Source organism: Drosophila eugracilis, unplaced genomic scaffold, assembly GCF_018153835.1.
Source record: "Drosophila eugracilis isolate 14026-0451.02 unplaced genomic scaffold, ASM1815383v1 contig_2088, whole genome shotgun sequence".
Taxonomy (NCBI): Eukaryota; Metazoa; Arthropoda; class Insecta; order Diptera; family Drosophilidae; genus Drosophila; species Drosophila eugracilis.
This window is the reverse complement of record NW_024572964.1, coordinates 2,598,617-2,622,754: the sequence shown is the minus strand read 5'-3', so window position 1 is coordinate 2,622,754 and position 24,138 is coordinate 2,598,617. Positions and strand designations below refer to the sequence as shown.

At 43.7% G+C, this 24,138-nt stretch overlaps 2 protein-coding genes across 20 annotated transcripts in view; both read left to right on the top strand.

Moving 5' to 3' along the window:
* The window catches only part of LOC108107723, a 47,055-nt gene that overhangs the window by 18,796 nt on the left and 4,121 nt on the right, over window positions 1–24,138 (top strand). For 16 of the 19 annotated variants that reach the window (XM_017215357.1, XM_017215359.1, XM_017215348.1 and 13 more), the window contains 7 exons: window positions 29–1,542; window positions 10,974–12,087; window positions 22,322–22,342; window positions 22,439–22,946; window positions 23,017–23,446; window positions 23,505–23,857; window positions 23,918–24,117. In XM_017215357.1, coding sequence (XP_017070846.1) covers window positions 36–1,542; window positions 10,974–12,087; window positions 22,322–22,342; window positions 22,439–22,946; window positions 23,017–23,446; window positions 23,505–23,857; window positions 23,918–24,117 — 4,133 coding nt within the window. In that variant the 5' untranslated portion in view covers window positions 29–35. Of the gene's footprint in view, window positions 1–28; window positions 1,543–6,232; window positions 6,340–9,085; window positions 9,184–10,973; window positions 12,088–22,321; window positions 22,343–22,438; window positions 22,947–23,016; window positions 23,447–23,504; window positions 23,858–23,917; window positions 24,118–24,138 lie in introns of those variants that run through there. The other 3 variants (XM_017215349.1, XM_017215355.1, XM_017215362.1) reach the window with 2 other exon arrangements.
* Window positions 9,703–10,919, top strand: LOC108107727. Its single transcript, XM_017215374.1, has one exon. It carries the CDS (start codon window positions 9,737–9,739, stop codon window positions 10,832–10,834), a length of 1,098 nt encoding a protein of 365 aa, XP_017070863.1. The 5' UTR covers window positions 9,703–9,736; the 3' UTR covers window positions 10,835–10,919.

The following is a 24,138-nucleotide window of genomic DNA, read 5'->3' as shown; positions in this document are numbered from 1 at the left end:
AAAGTTTTCTACCTTCATTCCCTTGCAGTTTCATCATGGAGAAACCCATGCACCATGCACCCGCTCCGGCTGCCGTGGGTAAGGTCAGCCAGATAGCCAACATCTTTCAGAGGAAACCCATTGAGATTCAGCCAGTGGAACAGCTAAGTGCTGTGGCTGCCGCTCACGCCGCTGCCGCCGCCGCCGCTGCTGCTCATCACGCTCACGCCCAAGGAGCTCCGGCGGTACGAACGGAATCCCATTCGGCCAGATTCAATAACGCCCGAGCTCTGTTTGAGAAATTGGGAGTGGAGTCCAACTCGAATGTGAGTTCCAGACTATTGAGAAGTGGTTCTCGGGAGGATAATCTATGTGACGGCTCAGATCGCTCCTCCTCACGCTCCTCGGATCGCTCACAGTCGCCGCCTAAGCGGAGGACGCCATTTCCCTCCGGAGTCTCACTCGTTCACAATAACAATAATGCAGCCACTGTGGCCCAGAATGGAATTCCTCCAGAGCAGCGTTTGAGTAACAGCAAGTTTATTGTAGAACCATCGGCGCCTGTGGTTCCCACTTCGGTGGTGAAGTATCCCCAGCACAACATCTCCCGCATGAAATCGGAGGAAGTGACACCTGTTCCACCGCCAGCCACTGGATCAGTGAGTGCTCTGTTTGCCAATTCAGGAGGGGATAAGCCTGAGAAACCGGAACGCAAGTTCAACTCCCGGGAGCTGATCGAGAAGCAGAAGAAGTGGACTTCCCATTTCACCAAAACCAAAACCACTCGGACGCACAGCGATCTGAATCGCTGCGATATCATACGTACAGTGCCCGGAACCGGGCTGATCATGGATAGCGAAAAGGTGTCCAAGCCGGCCATGGAGCCGCCACAACCTCCGCCGAATGCCAGTCCCAATCCGCCGATGCGAACGCAGGCTCCGCCAGAGATTAAGCCAAGGAGCGGGAAGATCGGCAGTCCGGTTAAGTCACCGCCATTGCCGCCCATTCCGGCGGTAAAGCCAAAGAATGTGAGTCCGGTCAAGTACAATCCGGAAAGGTTACGCCAGTCGCCCACTAAAACGGCGGATAACTCACCGCCTCCACCACCCGCCAAGTCTGCAGCTGTACTCCAGAGATCCCTGATGCAGGAGCAACAGCAGGAGCTGCTGAGGAACGCCAGCGAACAGGGAGTGGCACCCATTCCGCCGGAGAAGCCACGCAAAAAGTCCGTAGATCTCATCGAGGATACGCAGCCCTTGACCAACTGCTCCACGCCCTCATCCTGCGCCTCGCCCACAAGCTCGTACATTATGCAGCCGGCCAAGAGGGGATCTCTGGATGGTGGACCCGGCAATGGACAGTATCCTGGCAATGGACTCAGTGGCAGCACCAATTCGGCAACCTCTGGCTCACCCGTGGCCAGTGCCTCTTCGGGACCATCTTCACCAGTTCACACTGAAGATGAGAAGCAGGAGAACGAGTCCACGGAGAAGTCGGAGATGGAGTACTATCATGGCAGCAACTACAACAGTGTTCCCAGGCGACGACGCAGCGAAAATGAAGGTGAGTTTTGAGTTTTGGGAAAATGAATAACAAATGTTGTTGACTGATAGCACTCGAAGTCTGACAATCTAAAATATTTCGATGATTCATCATTTTGGTGATACAACCAAGATTATCTGTGTAAATTATAGGGCTTGATAAAAGTAGGTCTCCCTTATCTTGTTATCAAACTTCTACCGGAAAACCTAAGCACAACTAATCCAAAGAAGGTCTAATTTCCAAGTTACTCCAATTCATTGTGGGTTCTTCCTTCCTCCCCAGACATAATTGATAGCCTTTTGGATCAGGAACCAGAAGCAACTCGCCGTCTCAGGGCATTCCTCGAACTTCCTTCATTTGGAAGTTTTGAACTTTCCTAGCTCGAGTTCAAACACCTTCCAGACATTCTCCACGGCAGTGTGTGTATGTGTGTGTGTGTTGGTGTTTTTGTGTTGAGCTGCCAGGTCGACTTCATTGTGCAGTGGCCTCCTGTTGTCCTCCACTCTCCCCCTTCGCCTTATCCACTGGCCCCTAGCTCATCCCCAGCCATTCCATTTCATTGCATCCCACATTCATTACAAGTTTTTCTAAGCGGTGTACAAATCGTGACTTGCGCGCCGCCCCAACTCCGCCCTTCCACCGGCGAAGACCCTTCCCTGCCCTCTTGACACCCCCTCTTGAAAATCCACTCTGTTGCTGTTTGTGCACTGGGAGAAAATGTGTAAGGCAAGAGGGTTCCCAAACAAGGAATTTTACTTTACTTCTTAGCTATGAAAACAGTTTAAAAGCAGATTGCTTTATTTCTGTTCCTTAAACAAGAACCATCATTTGGTTAAGATTTTTCTAAAGATCAAAGACTAGTTAAAGGTACTTTCTCTGAGTGTGCTCTAGAGGCAAATTCCAATATGGGTCAAACACAGCAGGCATATCAAATGCAGCCCCCAACGACAACGGCTCGACAACATTCCAAAGCGCTATGCCTTGGTACCGCTGCTTCCCTGCTGCTGCCCTTCCCTGGATGCACTTCATCCTCTTCGTCGAGTGCAATGCTCACAATCTGTCGTCGCCCATCTTCATGGTCCGAGGCTTGTCGACGTTTTGCGGATTTTGTTGGGATTCCCGAACCGCCCCCTCTTAGGGGTCTTCTTAGGCTCCTCTTCTAGCGACTCCATACATAAAATTGTATTAATGCCAGATTAAGAATTCAATGATGCGTTGCTGCTACTCTGCTTCTCTGCCTCCTTTCCCAGCCAGTTGCCTTCATTCCGACTCTTGCCGCTGCTTTCCCCAGCCATCTAGCTACCATCCAGCTGCTGATTACAAAATTGGAATTTGCACGCCGCACTTCCGCCAGCAGCCTCAGTTCGAAATCTCAGCTCGAGTCTCGCATCTCACAGATACCATAATTCGATCCTCTTTCGGAGGGTAGACAAGTTTCTTACTTATTGCATGACTATAAAATCTGCTTCCAATAACATTATATCTTTCAACGTTCTTAGAAAGTCGTGAAATTCGTTTCTAGTGGGTTAAAATTAAAATAAATGTCATAATATCTGATGATCCTGGCAGTTTGCCCGATATTTTTCTGCTCTTTGACATATAGTTGGCAAATTAAAATATAAGGCTTGCTAATGCAGCTAATTACCTGAAACTTGGCACTTGAAAATATAATAAATAGAAAAATGTCTGACCCATTACCCTTTGCTGAATCACCTTACAGGGTATATCAAAGTTCGATCATCAGAAATCAGAATTCCCTTCTTGTTGTTTCCACTGCCTGCTGGACTGCACTCCTCCAGCTGTGGCTTCTGCTGATGATTGCTTATCTGGCGATGCGAACTGGGGAACCTCTGGAACTCTTTTTAATTCATAAATGGCAGTGTTGTGTCCATGAAGGGGGCGTGGCTTACCTTGATTTATTGATTTCATTGCTCTTGATGGGGGCAGGCAGGCAGTCGATGGTGGCGAAGTGGACGGCGGCGGCAGGGAATTAAGTGGATTGGATTATGTGCTCAAGTTGGGGTAGGTTGTGCCTCTGCAATTGCGTTATATGGAGTCCCAGTTTATTTTGCAAAGAGTTTATTTTCTTTTCGCATTTTCCCTTTTCCCTTGTATTTGTCTATTTCTGTGCTCTTTTACTAGCCCAAAACACAATTTTTACGGCATTCTCATGTCGAATCGCTGACACAGCACCCGTCATATGCTTAGCGCCATTTGCATGCAAATGGCAATGTGCAGAGCACTCATGGGTTCCTTGTGCTCTATAAAAATGATATCTAAAGTACAGTGGACTCTCGCTATAAGCAATTTAAATATTATTTTAATATATTATGCCAAGATATGCCAAATTTCTTCAGAGAATGTGCAAAAGTTAATCATAATTAGGAAATATTGAAACATTTTGAGTTATATATCCTAGAGAGAACACTGTACTTCTACCTCTACCCTTAACGACTGTCAGACTCGAGACATGACGAGAACACATGAATGGGCCACAAACTCATTGGGGGCAAGCAGCGGGATGGGGTTCGGAATACAGGGAAATAGAAACATAGAGTCGAAAAAATAAGGCCTAGGCTTCTGTGCTGCATGGCACATTTTGAATGGCTTGCGTCCGCCTGTCACAGTCAAGAGTTTATAAATAACATGGAAAATACTACTCAAAAACTACGACGACGCCAGCAATAAGTTGGGTGGCTTCAGGTGGGGGAGATACCCAAACTATCCACCTAAAGAAAACTTAACAAAAGACATTAAACTTTGAGTTTATTATTGATAATTTATGGAGAAGAATGTTTGTGTTTTGAAAATGACAGATGTAGAAACTTACTAAGGTTATTTTAATATTAAAATTCAAGGTGCGAGAGAAGTTATGGGTAATTTTTTAAGGTTTCGAATCTTACTAGGAAAAGTGAAATGTTTTTCTCGGAGTGCACTTTGCTTTCTGTTCCTGTCTTTGTGTAACTTGTGCCTGCCAAAAGTTGCTTGTGCTCCACTTTTCCACTTTTCAGCACAATGAAATATCGTGATGGGCACAAATATATTATCTTTATATTCGGTTAATCCCGAACGGAAGGTATTATTTATCACAAATTAAAAGCCGCTCAAATATTGACAATGTGTTATGAATAGACTGGCAAACAGTGGCGGGTTCTTATGGAGGGGTTCACGGGTGCATTCGTGCCTGTGTGTCGCCTACGCAAACAAAACGAAAGCAACGTAGACACAACAAACACTGCCACACGAAAGTACACACACTAAATGCCGACATGAGAAGCTCAAACACCGATAAACAGTGGAAAATTAAAGCATTCTGCTCTTGGAAATAATATTTTATATTCAAGTCATTTAATATTACTAAACAGTCAAACACGAGTTACTCACCGTAAAGATGTTCAATTTACGGTCTTCCAAATTGTTTGCAGTGTTTTTTCCTCTTTTAGTTGGTTTGAGTCTTAGCTTGCTGCGATGTTGAGCTCTCGTATGTAGCTAGTTGGGTTGCGTCTTTACTTTCCTCTATATTCTTATTGGCTTTAGCTTGTTCACAAACCATGATTGCCCTACCGAACAACAGATGGCGCTAGTGCTTGCACTGCTTGACTAAAATAGCAGTTATTTATGATTTCTAAATTTGAATTTAGAGTTTTTACGTGGTTTTAAGACAGTTTAATATTGAAATATATGACTTTTTATTAAATTTATAATTATAATATAATATTAATTTATTTTTTTTTTTAATTTTGATGCTGCCTGAAGTTTCCAAAAGCCATGCAACAGTACAAAAAATAAAAACTTAGCTAATAATTTGTATTTTCCTATTTTTCCCTTAGAGTTCAATGATCCAAAGTTTAATGAAAGGCGCGTGGGTTTTTCGACAGCCACTTGCAGACGTTTTTCCCCTTCGCTCTTCCCTTCTTTGTTTGCCTAGTTTGACCACCCAACGTCTTCGCATTTTCCTCTTTTATTTCGTAGTTTTTCCTCAGTTTTCCTTTCATTTCTTTTCACACCAAACTGATGACGTCCATTGCGAAAATGTGCTGAAATATGTTCGCATCAAAAAAAACATCAAGGCGACATTTCGCAAGAGAGGAAATTCTTTGGAAATTGCCACAATCACTCTGTAAAGTCCAAGTAGTCAGGTACACAGAAAGAAATTGGGATGTTCCTTTGTCTTAATTTACTATGTTTTTCCTTTTAAACATAAAAATATTTAGTTTTCCCCATAACAATAGTTAACTTAATTTGCAGCCGCTTTTCGCTTGGACTTTAGCGCCATAAAATGGTGTTTTTATAGATTTTCCGCATAAATTATGCTTCCAAAAAGCTATACAGTCGATTTTCCACGCAGCTTCCCTCGTCTGGCTATTTTCATTTGCTTTTATAATTAGATATCACTAGCCGAAACCGAAAAATCTGTCTCGACACTTGACTGATTCTCTCGAATTTCTGGCCTTTCCCAACATTTCATTTTGCGGATTTTGCAATCTGGCATCTTGACAAGCGGCGACCCTCGAAATCGACTCGAAATACCCTGTAAGCTGGCTGCCACATGTCTGGCCCCCAAGTGAAAAACGCACGGTAAGAGAGAGCAGTCCGCCGATCTGCCAGATCTCTCAGCTATATACCCATTTTCCGCTCTCTCTTCACTAGCGGCGATGCTGAAGAAGCGAAAATTTTCTGCGCTCGTTCTTTCAGTTGATGTCGCGTTGATAAGCGGGCAAGAACTTTCGCAACAAAAATCCAAAAAAAAAAGACCAGAAAAGATTTCGAACGCGTAATCGAAGCTGAAGAATACCCAAAACAAAATCTTTCTATATAGTAAATCGGAGATAATCCGTGCGAATCAAAACAAATTATTCGCCGCACGTTGCCCCGCAGCGAGAAGGCAAAACAATATATAGTAACCATGAGCTAGGGGCGTGATTGTTGTGGGTTTGTTTCGATTTTCGGCTTTTCGAGGGGCACGTGAGGTCTCCGCTTTGGCTTTTCGGTCCCCTTGGCTGATAAGAGATCCTCGGTCTGGGAGTCTGGAAATGTCTTGAATGGTTTGGTGAGGGCTGGCTCAAACTTGCCGATCAGTTGAGATCTTGAACTGTGCCGGGAAAGTGCTCTTGCCGAATGACGATCCTCTTTTTCGCAAAGATCGGAGGTATTCTACTTATTTATTTATATAAAACTCTACGAATTGCGCAATTAATTCGAACTGAAATTAAATTGCAAACTGTCCGAGTGACCCTAATTTAAACAGCAGCTTCGCTTGAAAGAGTTAATTGATGGTGGCAGAGAAATATTACAAAGTTTTCCAAGTGCAAAAGGAACGCAGACATCTGGCAGCTGTAAGGCATCTTTTGGATATCGAAAAAGTGTGGAGGAAGCCTTTCTTTGTTTCTTTTGAGGTTCAGCGAACTGCATTTTGTTGTGGCGACAAACAAAATATTCAAAAAATTCCCTCACATGTGTGTGGCCAGAGTACACTTTTTGGCTTGGCAACAGCCACTGGCAGGCGTTTAAACTTTTCCCTATTTTTTCACATTTTTCTCGGACACTTTGGCCGCTTCCTCCCCTTCCTCCCTTCGCCGAGTTTATTTTCAAATTTGAAATTGTATGCCACAACAAAAATGTTTGCAATTGTCATGTGTTTGCAGTTTTCGCCATTCAGAGGTTGTAAAATATCTCAGTGTGGGTTTTTCTTTAGTTTCCCTTCCCTGCCTGTTGCTGCTGGACAGGAATGCGGCCGACAGATATTCTCTGACTTACAGTGAGATAGTTTCCTTGGGCCTCGGGAAATGTCTTCAAGTATTCCAAATCAATTTAGAATGCATTGAGATGTTTTCCTGGGGCACTAAGAAGTGTATTAAATGGAAAGTATTTGTTTAGATGTCAATTTTTGTTGTGGTTTTTACACTCTCCTTTTGTTTTTTGCTTAAGTTATGTGGAAACTTCATTTCAGCCATTTAGATTGACAGTTTCTTTGGATTTGTTTTTATTTTTAATCTCACATTTAGGAATAAGAAATGTCCTCAAACATTCCAAATTGGCTGGAATTTTATGTTGAGCAGAAATCTAAAATATTTGTGCAGTCTTCCAGATTGTTGTTTGTGTTTTCTTTAATGAATTTCCAGGAGTTTAGCCAGCTCAGCTATTTGGCAGGCCATGCAGGAGGCCCTGGCTTGGGTGCTCTTTTTAGCCACAGAGATTTAAGACTCGCCTTTGTTTTGGTTTCGTTTGTGTTTTCATTATGCATATCTGCATTGTCAGGACTTTTGAAAGTTGACCTAACTAGGGCCGACTTACTATATCATCTACGCCCACACATCCTGCAACTGCCACAGCCTCCGCCTCCTCCTCCTTATCTCTTGGATGTTGGCACATTTTGACAGCAACTTCCGTTTTTTGTCTTGACATTTCTTCTTGCCCTTCTCGCAAAATCTTCATTTTGCCTGCTTTTCTGTTTTTGTCTTCTCTAATTTGCCGTTGCTTTGTTGTGGTTACTCAAACAATTATTTTAGCATTTTGCTAGGCAAGTTTTTTATTGTTTTTCTAGCTGAAGGTTTCCAAAGTGAAAAGCAAGTGCCTCCCTCTCCCCCCCTCCCACCTATTTTTTTTTTTACGAACTCAAATCGATTTTTCCGCCTTTGATTGAAGGCATTTTTTCTACATGTAGATGCAGTTTTTCTATTCGTTTTCATTGCTTCAATTACTGGGAAAAGTTATTTATAAACCTTGATTTATTGGAAACTTTTCCCCATTTCGCTTTCCGATTTGCCACCCCCCTCCTCCGATTTGCCATTTGTTACTTCTCATTAATTGTCTTTTGTTTGCTTGTTTTTATTCCTTTGTTATTTTTGTTTGTGCCCAGCATTTATTTTTGGCCCGGTTTTTCATTAATTTTCGCATCTCATTATACAACACACACACACACACACATCGAGAAACAAGAGTGTGATTCTCCCCTTCGATTTTTCATCGATTTCAATTGCGTTTGTTTACGCCTCTTCCACTCAACTGGTGACCTTCGGAATTTGGCTTGAATTCTCATCAAGTTTATTTACTTGAACCGAAACAGAAATCACACATACGCCGCATTGGCCTGGCCTTCGCCTGGTCGCAACTCATCTCCCTCTCTGCCCCCTCCCTTAGCTTGCATTAAGTATTCATGCTGCTCTTAATTAAAAGCGCACGCATGTCTAATTGGCATTAAGCATACGCCAGGGTGCACTTGACCAGGCTGGGCAACTCTCCGGGTCCTGTGGTCGGTCAACCGGTCAACCGGTCAACGGGCAGCAGCCGAAATCATGTCTGTGGCAGGCTCTCTCCTCTCTTCCTTACTGGGAAGGAGTGTTTGCTGAGGGAAATCTGTTTAAATTCATAATACAATCTGTTTATCGTTAATTTTGCATTTTGCTAAGTGAATAAATGAGAAGTTTTCGATTTTTATGAAGCTTCCCTATCAAATTCTCTGTTTAAGTTTAAGTCAAAGGTCCCTCTAATAGTAGTTCATGGTTACTATATCTATTTTGTTTCCTAAATCAACTAAATCCTTACTTTATTCAAACATTTAAAGCCATTGCAACATGTGTTTCTCAAAACATTAACAAGTGCCAAGTGAAAGTGAACAAAAAATGTGTCTAAGCTTGCGAAAACTTTGTCAAGCCTGTCGAGGTTGGTATAAGTTAAAAAGCAAAAACCATAATAAACTAAAAATATGTAAAAACGACTGAGGAATTTTATTTAAGATAATTGGCAAGCTTACAAAACTTCTAAGACATTCCACTGCCAATTGGAAAATGCCTACACGTTTAACCAAGTCAAAAAATGTCGCCTGTCTGCTCCATCTCCCCACTAAAGATCCCCTAAGGTCCAATTTAGATATGTTTATATATACATGGAGGCGGCTATATTTATGCCTTCCGTTGACAGCTTTAGCACAGACGCAGCACCTACACACGAAAATAGTCAGAGAAGTCCCAAAAGTATATACACCCTGCGATTAGCTCTGATCCATTAAGGCACTCGTGTTCCCCGGCAGACTTGGAGATTTGTGTATAAATAAATAAATTAGGAAAATGGAAATAATGGCGCGGACGATTAATTAAACAATTCATTAAAGGTGTCAAAATATTTTGTGACTCAGATTTTTGGATATTTCCAAAGCAATTTCGCTTTCCCTGTGACAGTTTTGGAAAATTAGAACAAAAACAAACACGAAAAAATCATGCCAGATAACAGAGTAATGGAGAATGATAAGAGGAAGAACCACAGTCATGCAAGTCTGCTCCTGAACTTATCCTCTACTCATGTCCAGCACGTGGAGAGTCCCGTCAGTGTGCGACGAAGTAACCATTCCATTCATAACCAGAGCGGTGCGAAGACCAAGGACCATGATCATGACCAGAACAGCTCGTTGCTCTCCAATGATTTTGTCCTGATGCTGGATTGCTCACCGACTTTGGAGGAAGTGTTCTGCGAAAGATCTCCCGAGTACAGGATAGCTTGGCTGTGGTTTAACAAGCTGACCACCATGAGCTGCAATACCCTCTACGACCTGCGCCTGCGCAACGCCTACATGAGCCACTTCATCGTCTGCCTGAACCAAAGGCGTTTGACTGGCATTTTCGAGAACCCACCGCCATCGGAGTTGATTTGGGTCAACTTTTCAGAGAATCAGCCAAAGGCCAACGAAATGACGCAGCGTCCTTGCGACACGAATCAATCCCTTCCAGCTGCGCCGGTTTCTCCTTCATCATGTAGTTGTAGCGGACGCCGCTCAACGGAATATTCTGATTTTCTTGGGAATAGTCACCGTCCTTCAGGAGGAACCATCACATCCACACCCAAATCGCCATTGTCTAAAAGACGGCAGCTCCTGCGCTCTGTTCCCATGACCAGTGACGAGGAATTGCAACAGCTTTTTCAAAACAAGAAAGCCGATTTCAACTTGAACCGCCCCACATCCCATGTCCACTTAGCCACCTGTCGTTCCCAATCTTCGCCAGCTAAGTTTTTGGGCAGCAAGAAACGGCCAAATGCCTTTCGGAGTGCGGGTAAATCCCCTGAAGAGGCCAAGAAGCGGATGGTCAAATTGTTGGAGCTCATCAGGAAGGATCTGCGTGGTGAACCTGATCTGGAAAACAAGGATGTGTTGGAGGGTGAACTGAAGAGTTATCGGAAGTTTTTCAAGAAGAACCTGCAGGATAATTCTGATTTCGAGCCTCATCCGGCTGGGAGTCCGAACTCGGAGCGCGTTCACATGCTTCTCAATATGCAAACAGATCTGATCAGGCTGATGAAAGAGGACTTTCCTAATCTATAATGCTTATTTAAATTATTAAAAGTGTCTAAGAAAAGGAGAATAAAACCATATTTTATTTATAGAAAGAAAACTATTTTGTTAGAACTTAAATAGCAGAAGATTCAGATAGTTGAAATCCCTTTTTTCTTCCATCTTTCAGGTCGCAAATCTGTGGACGAAACTCCAGCACAGGCCAACAACTCCCAACAGCAGCAGCAACATTCCATTCCGGGATCCGCCACTGGATCTCCCCAGCGAGTGGCCAACAAGCGCAGCAGCATCACGGTCAACATGCCAGCCGCCGGTCTTGGCCAGCGACCACCGAGCATTATATCGACGACCAGCCAGGACGAGGGTGGCTTCAATGAGTCCACACCCGAGCTGAAGGCCAAACTGCAGCCTTCCTACGACCAGACGGAGGAGCAGCCACACAGCCTGAACTACGTTGATGTGGGCTATCGCCTCAACCCAGATGGCAGCGAAAGTCGGGAGGTCTACGGATCAGAGGCTGAACTCTATGACACCGCCAAGGTGACCGATATGCAGCGCAAGTTCCATGGAGCCAATGGCTTTGGCCAGGAATCGAGCACGGTTTATGCCATCATCAAGCCAGATGTGCAGGAATCCCAGCCAGTGGCTCCTGCAAGGAGTGTCCACCTCCAGTCGCCCACTTCCACGAGCGTTGAGGGATCTCCTCTACATCGCGGATCTTATAATTCCCCTCCCGTGGGTGTGGTTTCGCCTATAAGACGGCGCAATAGCAACCAGGATCAGAATGTGGGTGGAGGAGGCAGCGCCAAGTCCACTCCCCCCTGCTCTCCCGCCCGATCTGCCTTGGTCAAGGGCATTGCTCCCATTGCCTCCATCGATGCCCACGAAGAGGAGGAACTGGATCTCGAGGAGGAGGACGAGCACTTGGCTGTTGAGTATGTGGAGGTCTTGGAACTGCAGCAGGACGAAGAGGAGGAAGTGGCCCCAGTCCTTCCCGAACGACGAGCTCCAGCTCAGGGTTCCCTAGAGGACTTGGAGTATGCGGATACCAGTGCCGGCGAGGATGAGGAGGATATAATCAAGCACTTGAATGGCGACGATATACTGGATGTGGAACTCATTGACGATGTGGTCGATGAGGTGATCAAGGTTCATGTGAATCACAGTGTGGCCATTGTTCCGAGTCAAGCTGCTGCTACGGCTCCAGCTGCGGCGATTCCGCGGGAGGATAGCCTGCCAGATGACATGACCGCCGCCGAAGCCGAACGATTGTTGAGCTCTAGGTGAGTCACTAGTTTGGTTTACTATACCTTAGTATCTGTGATTTAAGCATGTGTCTTGATAGTGTTATGTTTTAGTAATCTTAAATCGTTTATTTTATATTATTTGATCATTAATTTGTTTTGTTTACTTTTTATATAGTTTAGCATGTACTCTTTATTCTTTTTCTTAAAGTTAGCTTTAAAGTTTTTGTCTGCCTTTAGTCATAATCTAAGTCTTAATCATAGTTTCACTTCATTAAGTCCTAGTAACTCAAATCACACACAAAATACCAATATTTATCCTAATCCCCTTTGTTGATATTAAGTAGCCCTCTCATTAGCATTTTACGTCTTAGTTTTAGCCCAATAATTAAACCTGAAATCCAGGTATTGCCATGGCCAAGCAGTTGTCCCTGCACTTTCTTGGCCTTAACTGAACTTTATTCCCTCGCTCACTCGCTCACATATTGAGCAAATATTTACATTTCGCCCACCTTCTCTGGCTGTGGATTTTGTGGAGCCTTCTGCCAAGTTACTATTCATCATCGGCTTAGTCACCTTTCAGAGCCGGCTTTGTTGTAATTGTAAGCTAATCTGTCGCTTGTCAACTGCTGATGCACTCGCCATCCGCAGTGGGTTCCGCCCGGAAGTGTTGGCTCCGGCAAGGAGCAAGGAGATGGGTGATGGAGTTGAAGTTCATGTGAGCTCACCCCTTTGTTCAGCTGACTAGCTGGCACTGAGCTGTTGCCACTTTAAACTGCCAAACTTGTTTAACAGTTTCCAACTCTGAGCTATTAAACTGGCCCTAAGCTTTAAGGTGTCAGTTCTTTTGATAGGAGTGAGTCTCTTTCACCAGGTTTAGGATTTTCAGACCATTTACTACCTATAAATAGGGATTATTTTTCATAAGACTCATTGGCAATGCCTTCAATACTACCTCAACTTGTAATAAATCCTGAAAGTTAAAGCTGTTTTTACTTATTTTGCCAGTATATAGCCTCTTCTTCGCCCATCACAGACAGGTGAACTCAATATGCTAGAGTTCGAGGAGCAGGAGGGGCTGTTAAAGGTTTTAGCATGTGCTTTAAGTATATCTAGATTTTCACAGTCATTTATTCTTGGCCTGGCTTTCTGCGAGCGATTCGTGGCTGCTCCCCAGAATTGACTTGCCATTGATTTATTGTGTATAAAGAGGGAGGAGCTGAGGTAACCCGAACGGGAATAGCAGCTCCAACCTTTCGCTGTCTGCTTTTCCACGTATTAAAATGCAATTTTCAAACGATTTCCCTCAGCAGAGTTGTTACCATTTCAATCGTTATAGTTTTTATGCTTGCCATTTTGGCCCTTATTTGCGTTCGTTCTTCGACGCTTTTGTTTTGGGGCAATTTATTATAAGCCATTACCAGGAATTACGTTAGCCTTGCCTTCCCTTGGCACCCCTTTTAACCCTCCCCCTCTCACTCTGGCATTTTCACGTTTCGCACGCAAATAACCAATTTCGTTTTAGCCGCGGAAAAAATTACACTTAACCGTAGTTTCTTTGGCAATATGTGTGCTGCGCTCTGCATACGTCAATTAGTCGACCGTTTTTTTTGGCCTTTTATTTATGAACGTTTTCCGTGCCATGAGCTTGGCTCAACTTGGAGTGGAAACTCATCGTAGGACCCGAAGGTTTTCCACTCGTTTTTCTCTCGCTCTCGCTGGCTGCCTCTGCCTCTGCCTGGCTTGCCTGCATTTTCCACTCATTTTCCGCTCCTGCGTGTCCTGTGCAGTTTTGTCCTGCATTTGCGGAGCCACTCGAATCACATGCCCGCCGTTCGTTCATCCTGTCGCATGGCTGGAAAATCGTTGTAGCTGCCGAAAAAATAGGAAAACGGCAAAAAGGAAATTCCGCGCGCGAAACGAAATCCGTTTTTGGCTGGCAAAAATAAAGTGGCACCAGCGGAAAGCGGAAAAACGCACGAAATGTGAGCCAATCTCTCGCTGAGCATCGTTTTAATTAACATTTTCGAGCTCGAGCTCAGGAAATAAGTTTTAATTAAACTTTAACTCCGGAGTTGCCAGTTGCCAGTGGGAGGTGAACAGCAGAGGAGAGAAGAGAAGAAACCGAAGTGTCAACAGTGCGGACGTCTTTTGGTAGGTGAAAAATATTATTATCAATATTTAATGTTTGCCATCGTTTGCCATTTTTTCCGCTATTTCTGTGCCTGCTTGATGACATTTCTGTTGCCACAATGATGATGGCTATGATGATGATGATGATGATGATGATGATGGAACGCATACCATTTTGAGGGACATATCCGGTTCCTTATGGCTGGCATTATCAGTGCCTTGTTGGCTTTTAATTAGACAACTGTCGTGTCGGAGAATCGCACACACGAGTCTCGTTAGTGGCCAGTTTTCAGTCCAGCCTGTCAATAAGCGTACTTACAGCTAGCCAGAATATGGGACTTGTTACCATGTCCATTTCTCTGGATTTTCCCATTTCTCTCAGCTCTCCCTTCACATGCATTAATGGCAATTGGTTCTGGGTTTCCTGATGATGATTTGTTTGCTGATAGGACGCCTTTGTGGTTGACGTTCTCTCTCGTGTATTCCAAGGATATTGCATTTGAGGCTTTTGCGGTCGAATTGTCAAATACTTTGGGCTCTGCGAGTACATCAGGCTAATCGCATTTGTTAAACAATTTCAAACTTAAAGGATCTATCTATCTATGACTATCAACTACTTAAAACTCCCTCATAAAACACTCAGATAATAACATAAATTCGATTAATCTTTCTAACAATCTTCCCATTCAAAACGTATCTAATTTTAATAGGCCACCATTAGACAAGTTCGTCCACAGGCCATCTATCTAATTAAACATTTTAATGAGTTTTTTGCTGATTATGCCGCTTGTCTCCTCTGGCCATGCATTCCATTTAGTTTATTCAAATGAAATTTGTGTTAAGTGTAATTTAAGCGCAATCACAAAAAACCAACAAACGGAGGAGATCCCCCGGGCTTAGCCCAGCTCCTTCATCATCGTCACATCCTGGCAGACATTGCCAAAGGCATCAACAGGGCGACAAGTGCTAATCGCTCATTTGGCATTCAATATGCTGGGGGTTTCCCTCTCGAATCCCTGGGTTTTTCCCCCTCTTGGCTTTTTTGGTAGCCAGGGTAGGAAAGTCGGCGGGGAGGGCGACTAAAATGCATTTCAGTCAAGTTTGCTTTTAGTCTTTGCTGCGCTTTTAAGCTTATTTAAATTGCGGTGGCGACTTAAGCCACAGGGGCTGTGGTGGGTGGGTTAAAGGGTGTCTCGGTGCAGTGGTTCAGTGGTGCCAGAGTGGTCGGAGTGTGGCTGGGAAATGAATAGTGGGCTATAAGTGCATTGTGCAAGTGGTTTCTGTGCTTAGTTAAATTGTACAAGTGCCTCTTCTTCGTTCTGCATTCAAGTGACAGCAGCGGGAAATGAGTTAATGTGGAATCGGATAAGTCAAGGATTTGTCGTTGGCATACAAAGCACTAAAAGGGATATTTGGTTGCACTTTTAAAGGAATTTCCAAATTAATTAAAGATAATCAAAGTTCATTCCTTTAACAAAAAAGACCAATAAATTCGAAACTTTTCAAGCCAAGTTGTTATTGTTTTCTGCACAATTTCCCCTTTGAAAAGGAAATGTATGGAAAATTGGAACCCTAGAGTAGAGCCTTTGTTAAAAGTACATTTTCCCCCTGATTATCCATCCCAACCCCAGTACAATTAACATAACTTCAGGGCTGAAAATATGATTTTATCAGGCGCTCGAATTTTCACATGCAACGAAATAAATTGCATAATTTCAGGCTGAAAAAAAAAGAGAAACAATTTGCCTGCAAGGGGCAAAAGTGCAAGTTGGTCAACTAATTGAAAAACTTCACGCCCCCTGGGAATGCTTTTCGAAATGCAAAATTGAAATTCATTTGCAGAGGGAAAGCTGTTGGAAAAGGGCAGAGCTGCGAGGGAAAGGGAGAAGGCCCAGAGAAATCACACATACGCAACGTTGTCGCAAGTGGCAATTGCTTAACTCTCCGATCTCGCCTTTTTGGCATTCAACTAGCCCGCAATTTACATAAATTGCAGCAGCGACAGCAACTACAGCCATGTGTTGATGATGTCCTTGTCGTCCTTGGCCAAAAGTCGTGGCCAGAGGCAGAAGTAAAAGGACCAGCTGCAAGTCCAACTCTCATTTATCTTTCAGCCAAATGTTTGGGGCTCAACAGGAGTAACTCTTTTGTGCCTTCACATTCCCTTCTCTTGCTATTTTTTTTTTGGCAGCCTGCCCAGCTGGGCTTGCTGTCCCCAAAACGTTTGTCCTTGACACAAGGCCTGCTCCTCGACTCCTCCTCCGTTATTCCTTTCTTCCTCTGAGAGGGAAGTGGGCCAAATTTTCGGGCAATTTGCTGGTCAATTGTGGACCATTTTCAGCATTGGCCTGTGTAATTGTGGAGTACTTCCCAGTATGCACTTTGAGAAAATGTTCTTAACTTCTGATGGAGTTGGTAAAGTTAAGAAATAGTTTAAAAGGCATTCTGTTAAGATGGTTTTTAAGACAGATAGAAGATATTTTCTGAATTTAGCCATGAAAATTATAAAAATATTAAATAGATATCTGAAAATCAGAGACTTTTTCTCTCAGTGTGCTTTTACAAGTGGAATTTAGAACTGAAACTGATTGGAGGATTAACTTTCTTAGCGGCTGCTACTTCTGTTGGCGCCATTTTTGGATGACTCTGGCCGCTGGCCATTTTCTAGTTAACTTGGCCCTTTGCTTTGAACAGTTTTTCCGCTGCCTTTTCGGTTGGCAACTTCCCTCCGTTCACGCTTTCTCAATAATTTTTTGTTTTCGGCGGTTTTAACTTTGCCTTCTATTTTCATTTCGGTTAGTTTCCCCTCCCCTCCCTCCGCTATTTCTATTCTCTCTCTTTTTTTTTAGTTTTTCTTTTTCTTTTTGGTTAGCTTGAACTTTTGCTTTTGACTGCATTTAAAAAAAGTTTTTGGTTTCGCGTTTTTAGTGGTAGTATTTCTTTGGCTTTTATTATTGTTGCCCCTGCTTTGCTCGGGCGTTGTAATCTTATTTGTGTGCTTGGCTTATCGCACGCCCCTGTCCTGCCCACTTTTGTTTTTTATATATTTTTTAGTGTTTTTATTTCTACTTCGTCCCCCTCTCTGAATTGCAACAAAAATGGCAACACAGTGGGCGGCGTTTCGGGTGGCGAACGGAAGTGCACTGCAAGTGCAACGCAAAAGTTTCGAAGGCAACTTGGAAATGGAGCACGAATGACGCTTTGGCCCATTTGTTGGTATTTATTTCAATAGTTCTTGAGATACTCTACGTTTAGAAAGGGAAATGGTGACTACTTAAAGGTGGTTGTTTGACGGAAAATAATCTATATTAAACACATTTTAAGGAATGAAAGGGAAAACTTTGATATTATTTATTCAGATGGCCAAAAAGTTGTTCTACAGGAAAGTAAATGAAAGGAAACTTTGCCATAACTTATTTCCCTGCTAATAAATGCAGTTAATGCGAAAATAAATGCTTAACTCTATTAATAAACTAAAGTTTTCTGCAAGGTCCGGCATTCAAAGGCTTTCAAATGAATCCCAAACAGCCTGAGGGTGTTCTCGCAGCGACTTGTGACTCTGTGAGATTTCCTAGCTCCATTACTCGCCTTTAGCGATTCCTTCAACGTCGGTCCACTAATGCTTCCCCCATCCGATATAAAAGCAGTTCTCTAAAGGCGACTTTATGGTCGGGACGCACCTTTAGCACTTTGTTTTGTCCCGCTGACTGGTTGTCCTGGAGTCCCCAAGTCCCCAAGTCCTGGTGACTGTTTACCCAGTTGTTCGCTCGTATAAGTTTCAGTTTGAGGCAAATACTGGAATTTATAGCCGTGGCGTGCGATGTGTGAAGTTTCTGCTAATTCGGTAGATAAAGCCGGGTGATAAAGATAAATAGGTGAAGAGCCCCCCTCGGCCGGGGTGTTTTTATTTACCACGTTGATTGCCTGCAAGTGGGAATGCCAAAGTGTTGCATTCACTTTGCTCGTGCAAACTTTCTCCCCGAAAGTTTTCATTTTAGTAGCAAGTTATGGAATTTTTATCCTCGAGATGGGAGTTTTTATTTTTCTATACTGAGTGGGTTGGGCGGGTGAGCGGTGCCAAAATTATATTTAAAACAGTTTTTATGTACATATTTGTGTATGCAGAGCACTTAAGTAGTTGGCATCTGGCACACCACGCCCGGCTGGAAAAAAAAGAGGAAAATAATAATGTAGGCAGGTAACTTTCGCTGCAAGCTGATTAAGGGAGGCAAAGTTTTCCATTTTCCCGGAGATTCTTCGAGCGTTTAATTACCTCAATTTCCTGCACAATCTACCAATGAATGGGGTAAGGTAAGGGGGTACGAGGGATGATGCTGTGCTGTGGAACAGTTTATCGTATTGTCGGGTGCCACTTGAATCGAATGGGTTTTCAATTGAATGTTGCTCATACGCCATGTTGATCCTGTTGACATTGTTGTTTCCATTTTCTTGTTCATATGCGGGCCAACACACACGCCCTCGTCCTGGAATATAATTGTTGCCAAGTTGTCATTTTCAACATTGTCATCGTGCGCTCCTTACCACCACCACCATCACCACCATCACCACCCCCACCCACGCCCCGATGTCCTTTGTCGTTATCCTGCGTTTGTGATTTTTCTTGCTGCATACTTTGGTGCGCACGCAGTAAATATTGTTCCTCGCTGATTGTTGTTTCTGCCAGAGTCTCTGCTGTGGAATTTGCGCTCTTCCCGTACGTGTTCGCCATGATAAAATGGGGTTTTCAATTTTCATAGCCGCCCCGGCGAATGTTTCGCTCTGTCTCTGTGAATTCAAATTGATATTGCATATGATTAAGAGCTAAACGGGTTAACCTCTGATGCGTTGGCCCAATTTATGCAAATAAATCAGAAACGATAATGGCCCAAAACAATCGGAAAGACAACCGCAGAGATTTTCAATCCATATGCGTATGTTTGCAAAATCCCTTTAAAAACTGATTCATCTCTTTCATTTCATTTGGAACTAATATATATTTATTTAAGACTTTGATGCGCTTGAATGAAATCCATTTTGATAGCCCAAACCAGCACAGACAATAGACATTTCGGGCTATATATTTTGGCCTGCACACGTTCATCGTCACAGCTCACCTTGACTTGGTTTTTTCGACTGCGGGCGGTCGGGTTCAACCGGGCCAAAACTTTCTCTATTTTCTCTTCGCCACTCCGACACACCGCCAAAGCCATAGTGACTTTGAAAAGTGCTGGCAAAGTGGACGAATGCAGGACTAGACTCCAGTCCAACGCCTCCTAATCCAAGCCAAAAGCTATTAATAAACGAAAATGCTCGCTGTAAAACTCTCGAATGACTAAACATAAATTCTGTTAAATTTATCACAACAATGGAAGGCTAACCGAGTCAGACACATGACGTCATTGTGGGCCAGGGCCAAGCGAGGAGCACATGGAAAACTCACTCGGAGAGAGATTTTTCATAGGGGAAAACGAAGCGAGAGCCGCTGCTCTTGAGTGAGTTTAATCCGCTCTCGGTTTGTGGAGCAAGGCTTTTGCTTTGCGGTTTCCCTTTGGCCGTTGTTATTTAAATTAATTAAAAATGTATGACGAAACAATAAGCAGACTGACCTTGCTTGCGGCTCTCTCTTTGGGTACAAACATTCTTTATGCCATTCACCATATGTCTGCTGCTGCGTTTTCCTAATCAACTTGTGCTCCAATAAATAGGCAACGAAAAGTGTTCAAGCACGCACTCTCTTCCTTTCTGGTCTTTCCGGCTTTCCGCCTTTGTTTGCTCAACACAAACGGAAAAATCCGAGCGTCGCATAATTGCATTTGTCTTTCGCATTTTCTTTTCGCCTAACGTACTATGGGCAAAAAGGGGATTCATTTTGGAATACAAATTGAAAATCTTGTATTTTAAAAACCATTCAAAAATGCCAATACTGAAAACATTTTTAATTAAATATTTCCCACAAAAATTATTAAAAAGGATCTCTTTTTTCCCATTGTCCATCGTTTGGAATTTTTCCTACGTATCTTTTATTTAAATACGGTTAAAGCCCATTCCCTGGCTTTTCGCTTGTAATTATTTTCCCGCTGCTGCCGCCGCCGACGAACGAAACTTTGTCATTGTTGTTTCGCGCGTCACACGCGGCGTATGCGTAATATTTTGTTATGCATGCAACTGCGTTCGCTTTAGGCAACCTGCAGAGGTGTGGTTAAAGGGGGCGAATGTCCCACATTCCCCAGCAATTAAAAACGGTAGCGTGTTATTTTTATTTTAATTATAAAGCCATAACTTTATGCTAATTCTTTTTCGTTTTGCGCCCGCCTGCAGGGGATCATCAGGCATGGAGGTTACTCTATCCCCAGCCCCTGACCAAACACCGTCCACATCCACTTTCAAAGCCCGCCCATAAGCCGCTTAGCTGCTGCCCCCTGGAATAAGTTTTCAATTCTTGTTTGAAGCATTTGGATTGTTTTTCGTTTTTCGTTTTTTGTTGATTGTTAGTTTGGTTCGAGTGGTCACGAAATAGAGAGAAATATAGAGATTTCGTTGGCAAATCGGTGGCTAATTGTTTTATTGCATTTTATTGGATTGCATTGCATTGGGGCTATCGAAATATCCGAATTGTTTTTCAATGGACCCACGGATATTGCCGTCAACTGTTGGCAAAACCGTTCAGTTTTAGGTCGTTTGCAATATGTTTTTGGAAGCCAGGCTAATTACAGTCTGTTGGCTTGCGTGTGAAAATGCCAATTGCAATTGCAATTACATAAATGCACTGAAACTCTGCTGGAAAAACTCATTTAAATGCATGGTACATCTGTGTGGCACCACCTGAGGGGGTGAAAAATGTTGGAGTGGGAAAAGCGGGAAAGTGGCCACTTTGGGCCTTCGCCTGTCTGTTTGTTGTTGCCTCAGTGTCTGCCACTTGGCTCTCATTATCAACAACATAATCAACCACTTGCAGCAACTAAGGCTCTGTGTGTTAGTTTCAATGATTAGCCGTGTTCTGAGCGCAGAGGGAAAAATACTTAAAATAATAATCCAATATTAATATTACAAAATATTTATCTTAAGTTCGTTTTCAATACTTTCTATCTTATTGAAAAATCAACAAAAATACTTATTAATTTCATGTAAAATTTCTCCATGTGTAGACTCGTCCTCGTTGCCGTTGTCGCTGGCAATTGTTGGCAGTAATTAACAAACACTGCGATAGGGAGATATCCACCTTACACGTGACGTCACGCACAAGTGAGAGTGACAAACACTTAAACGTTAAATGCACCCAGCTAACTGACAACTGTCTACTTGGTCTACCTGTTTCACTCACTTCAGGTGCCATTGCGTGTGCAACACGGCGTATGCGACATAACTTTTCACCCGATTTTCCACCCAACTCGCTTTGGGCTACGTGCTCGTGTAAGCGTGCATGTTTAATTTGGCATTGCATACTTTGCGGCGCTGACTGCAATTCACTCTCTCAAGTTTACTTTATTACTATGCGCAGTTAAAGGGCAAGTTGTGTATTAATTAAAGGTGAAATGGGTATCTGTGCTTAGTTGAGTTACTTGATACCATCGAAGATGCTCAAATGTTTGCTAATTAAAGGGAAATTCTTAAGGATAAGTAGGGGAAGGCTTTCAAGGAAAAGCTAGAGGCTTGAATACAAGCTCAGAGCTGGGATATGGGATTTTAAGGGGAAGTAAGAGTATACCTCTATAGATTTTCGCTTATTGTTAAATAATTAACTTATAACTGTAGTTTAAGCTAAAATTAAAACCAATTTAAGGATGCAAATTGTAATCAGAATAGGGCAAACAGGAGACCCCCCGCTGGATAGTGTGAATTAAAAGTGCATTACATTTTAATTGCACACTCTTGTCGACTGCTGCCGGGCTGCTCTCCACTTAATTACTGTTATTATATGCACTTTAATTTTATTTACATGCTCGCCGCGTCCGCAGCGTTTATAAATCTTTAAGCGGCGCACGTAATCGTATGCATTTATTTGTATTATTTAAAATGATTTGCATGTTTCCATAAATATTTCATAATTTTTGCATTTCTCACTCTGTTTACTTTCATTTATTTATCGTAAATTGCCTGTTATTGTTGTGCTTGTGTCCTGTCCTGTATCCTGTCTGCGTAGCATTTTGGAAAACAAAATCAGGTTGGTCCTGGTCTCGCCTTATTTTCCCCCATGATCCCCAGAGAGCGGAACCCTTGCTGAAACTTTATCTTTTTGCTTTTCTGATCCTAAACATAGACAACAGTCGCTGCTGTCGGACGAACAGGCAAAGGAAGTCGAACAGATACTCAACGCCGCCCCCAGCGTGGGTGTGGCTGTTGCTGCCGTTGTTGCCACAGCAACATCGCCGACCAGCATCAAGAATCTCATTGAGGATTTGCCTGGGCAATCATCAGGCAACGCTGCCAACGGGGAGCAGGACATCCAAATTGCAGCTGTCCCAGCGATTGTCGAGGAAGAGGAGGACGAGGAGGAGGAGGAGGAGGAGGAGGAATTCCAGGAGGACGACGACGAGGACCACGCCAGGGCCGAGTTCGATGCCAACGGCGATGCTGACGGCGATTCCGATGACGTTGAAGCTGTGGACATTGTGGGCTATGGCCATGTCGCCACAGCTCTGAGTGCCACCTTCGTCAAGGCCGATAGCACTGAGACAGAGACCACCACCACCACCCCCTCGACGGCCACCACAGCCACTACACGCCACGACGACGACGAGCCCGAGTGGCTAAGGGATGTCCTTGAGGTACGATCTGTTCATATATTCTGTTTAAATGTTAGAAAAATAATATTTATTATCATTTTTCCCCTTTTAGGCACCAAAACGCAGTCTTGAAAATCTGCTAATTACCTCCGCAACTTCGACCAGAGCTCCTGGTCAGCGGGAAGAGCTGGAAAACGGCTACGATCTACAAGAGAAACATTCCGATCTAAATCACACATACGTGACCGGTGGAGAGTCGCTGCACGAGTCGATAGTTTCCGTGGAGTCCACGCAGTCGGATGCCACACTCAATCAGACCACGACCATCGATGACAGCGTCATCTCCAGCAAGCACAATTCCACCTACTCTCTGGCAGATGTCGAACAGGCCACCAATTCGACGGTACTAAGCACTGGGGTTACTGAGCTAGACGACAGTCAGTACTACATCCCGGAGTATCCGCCAGTGAGGAGCAAGGAGGTTCTTGTAGAGGCGGGAGTGCACTACTTCGAAGATGGCAACTTCTGGATGGAAGTGCCTGGTGGGTTTTAAATACCTTTTACTTGATAGTTTTGTACTTACCACAATCTACTTTACAGGTCTCTTAGACTTTGACGACGACGACTGCTCTTATCCGCCCATCACTGTGCGCAAGAATCCCAAAGTTCGCTTCAGTTCGGGACCCATTCACGTGTACTCCACTTTCTCCGTTAATGACTACGATCGCCGTAATGAAGATGTCGATCCTGTGGCCGCTTCGGCGGAATATGAGCTCGAAAAGCGCGTGGAGAAGATGCACGTCTTCCCCGTGGAATTGATGAAAGGTCCCGAGGGTCTGGGTCTCAGTATAATTGGCATGGGCGTTGGCGCCGATGCAGGCTTAGAGAAACTAGGAATCTTTGTGAAAACCATAACCGATAACGGTGCAGCAGCCAGAGACGGTCGGATTCAGGTGAGTTTTGTCTTAACTCTTATAAAAGTGTATTAGCTAATCATATTCTTTGCCTTCCAGGTCAACGATCAGATAATTGAGGTGGACGGCAAGAGTCTCGTGGGAGTCACACAGGCTTATGCAGCCTCAGTGCTGCGCAATACTTCTGGTCTAGTCAAATTCCAAATCGGACGCGAACGCGATCCTGAAAACTCAGAGGTAGCCCAGCTCATTCGACTGAGTTTGCAGGCGGATCGCGAGAAGGAAGAGCGCTTGAAGCGGTTAGTTAGCCAGGCTAAAAG